Raw genomic sequence first — 800 nt, forward strand, 5'->3', positions numbered from 1 at the left:
CCTAATAATAATAATAGTATAGTGTCTAGTAAAACAGACTGAAATGTACAAACAATAAATAAACAGGTAAAATTCTTGGTCGTATTTGGTGTTTCTTTAGTTTTTGACCACATCCTTCCGTCTTATTTGCAGTTTGCTCAGTTGTCGTGGAAACGGTACGTCGTTATGGTTTATTTATGTTGGTTTAAAGCTCGGTTGTTAAAACGCCTCGTGTCTTTCTCTCCATCAGATCGTGATATGGGAGCTCGCCATCGTGCTCGCGCCCACTCCATCCAGATCATGAAGGTCCAGGTCATCGCTGCCAACAAGTGTCGCAGACCTGCCATCAAGCAGTTCCACGTGAGTCTCTCTTCGTGTTTTCACCCCTCGGTGCGGTCAGCGGGTCTCTCTCTGGACTGCCTCCACGTTTGTCAGCTCCAGTTTAAAAAACCCGCCAGACAAAAAAGCCAGATTCCTCTTCCAGATTTCCAGCTTCCATCTTCAAACCTGGCGGTTCAGAAACTGGCGACAGATTTGAGAAAATGTTTTGTTTTTGTTTTTTTTTTTATACAGATTTAAAATAAAGTTTCTGAAACGTTTCTTTGTCTGCTTCCTCCTGCAGGACTCCAAGATCAAGTTCCCTCTGCCTCACAGGGTCCTGCGTCGCCAGCACAAACCCCGCTTCACCACCAAGAGACCAAACACCTTCTACTAAAAGCAGTTTTTCATTTTGTGCGGGAAAAAATAAAAATAATCGAATGGAAAAAGCTGTCTCGTTTTGTCATAATTTCACCCCCTTTTTAAAAGTGCAATACAAAATC

The 800-nt window shown here is 42.8% G+C and overlaps 1 protein-coding gene across 1 annotated transcript; it reads left to right on the forward strand.

Moving 5' to 3' along the window:
• Window positions 1–150: 150 nt before the first annotated feature.
• LOC121940385 (60S ribosomal protein L18a-like) lies at window positions 151–746 on the forward strand. The gene is made up of 2 exons (XM_042483167.1): window positions 151–339; window positions 602–746. The coding sequence occupies exons 1-2, from the start codon at window positions 166–168 to the stop codon at window positions 692–694; spliced, it is 267 nt and encodes an 88-aa protein (XP_042339101.1). The 5' UTR covers window positions 151–165; the 3' UTR covers window positions 695–746.
• The last annotated feature ends 54 nt before the right edge of the window (window positions 747–800 follow it).

The sequence above is a fragment of the Plectropomus leopardus genome, unplaced genomic scaffold (assembly GCF_008729295.1).
Source record: "Plectropomus leopardus isolate mb unplaced genomic scaffold, YSFRI_Pleo_2.0 unplaced_scaffold85637, whole genome shotgun sequence".
Lineage (NCBI taxonomy): Eukaryota > Metazoa > Chordata > Actinopteri > Perciformes > Serranidae > Plectropomus > Plectropomus leopardus.

What these genes read in the sequence shown, in the direction of transcription:
- LOC121940385 (XM_042483167.1), top strand. Translation starts at nt 166, where the DNA reads ATGGTTTATTTATGTTGGTTTAAAGCTCGGTTGTTAAAACGCCTCGTG. An exon ending in CTGCCATCAAGCAGTTCCAC is followed by an intron (nt 340 to 601) that starts GTGAGTCTCTCT and finishes TTCCTCCTGCAG; the next exon opens with GACTCCAAGATCAAGTTCCC.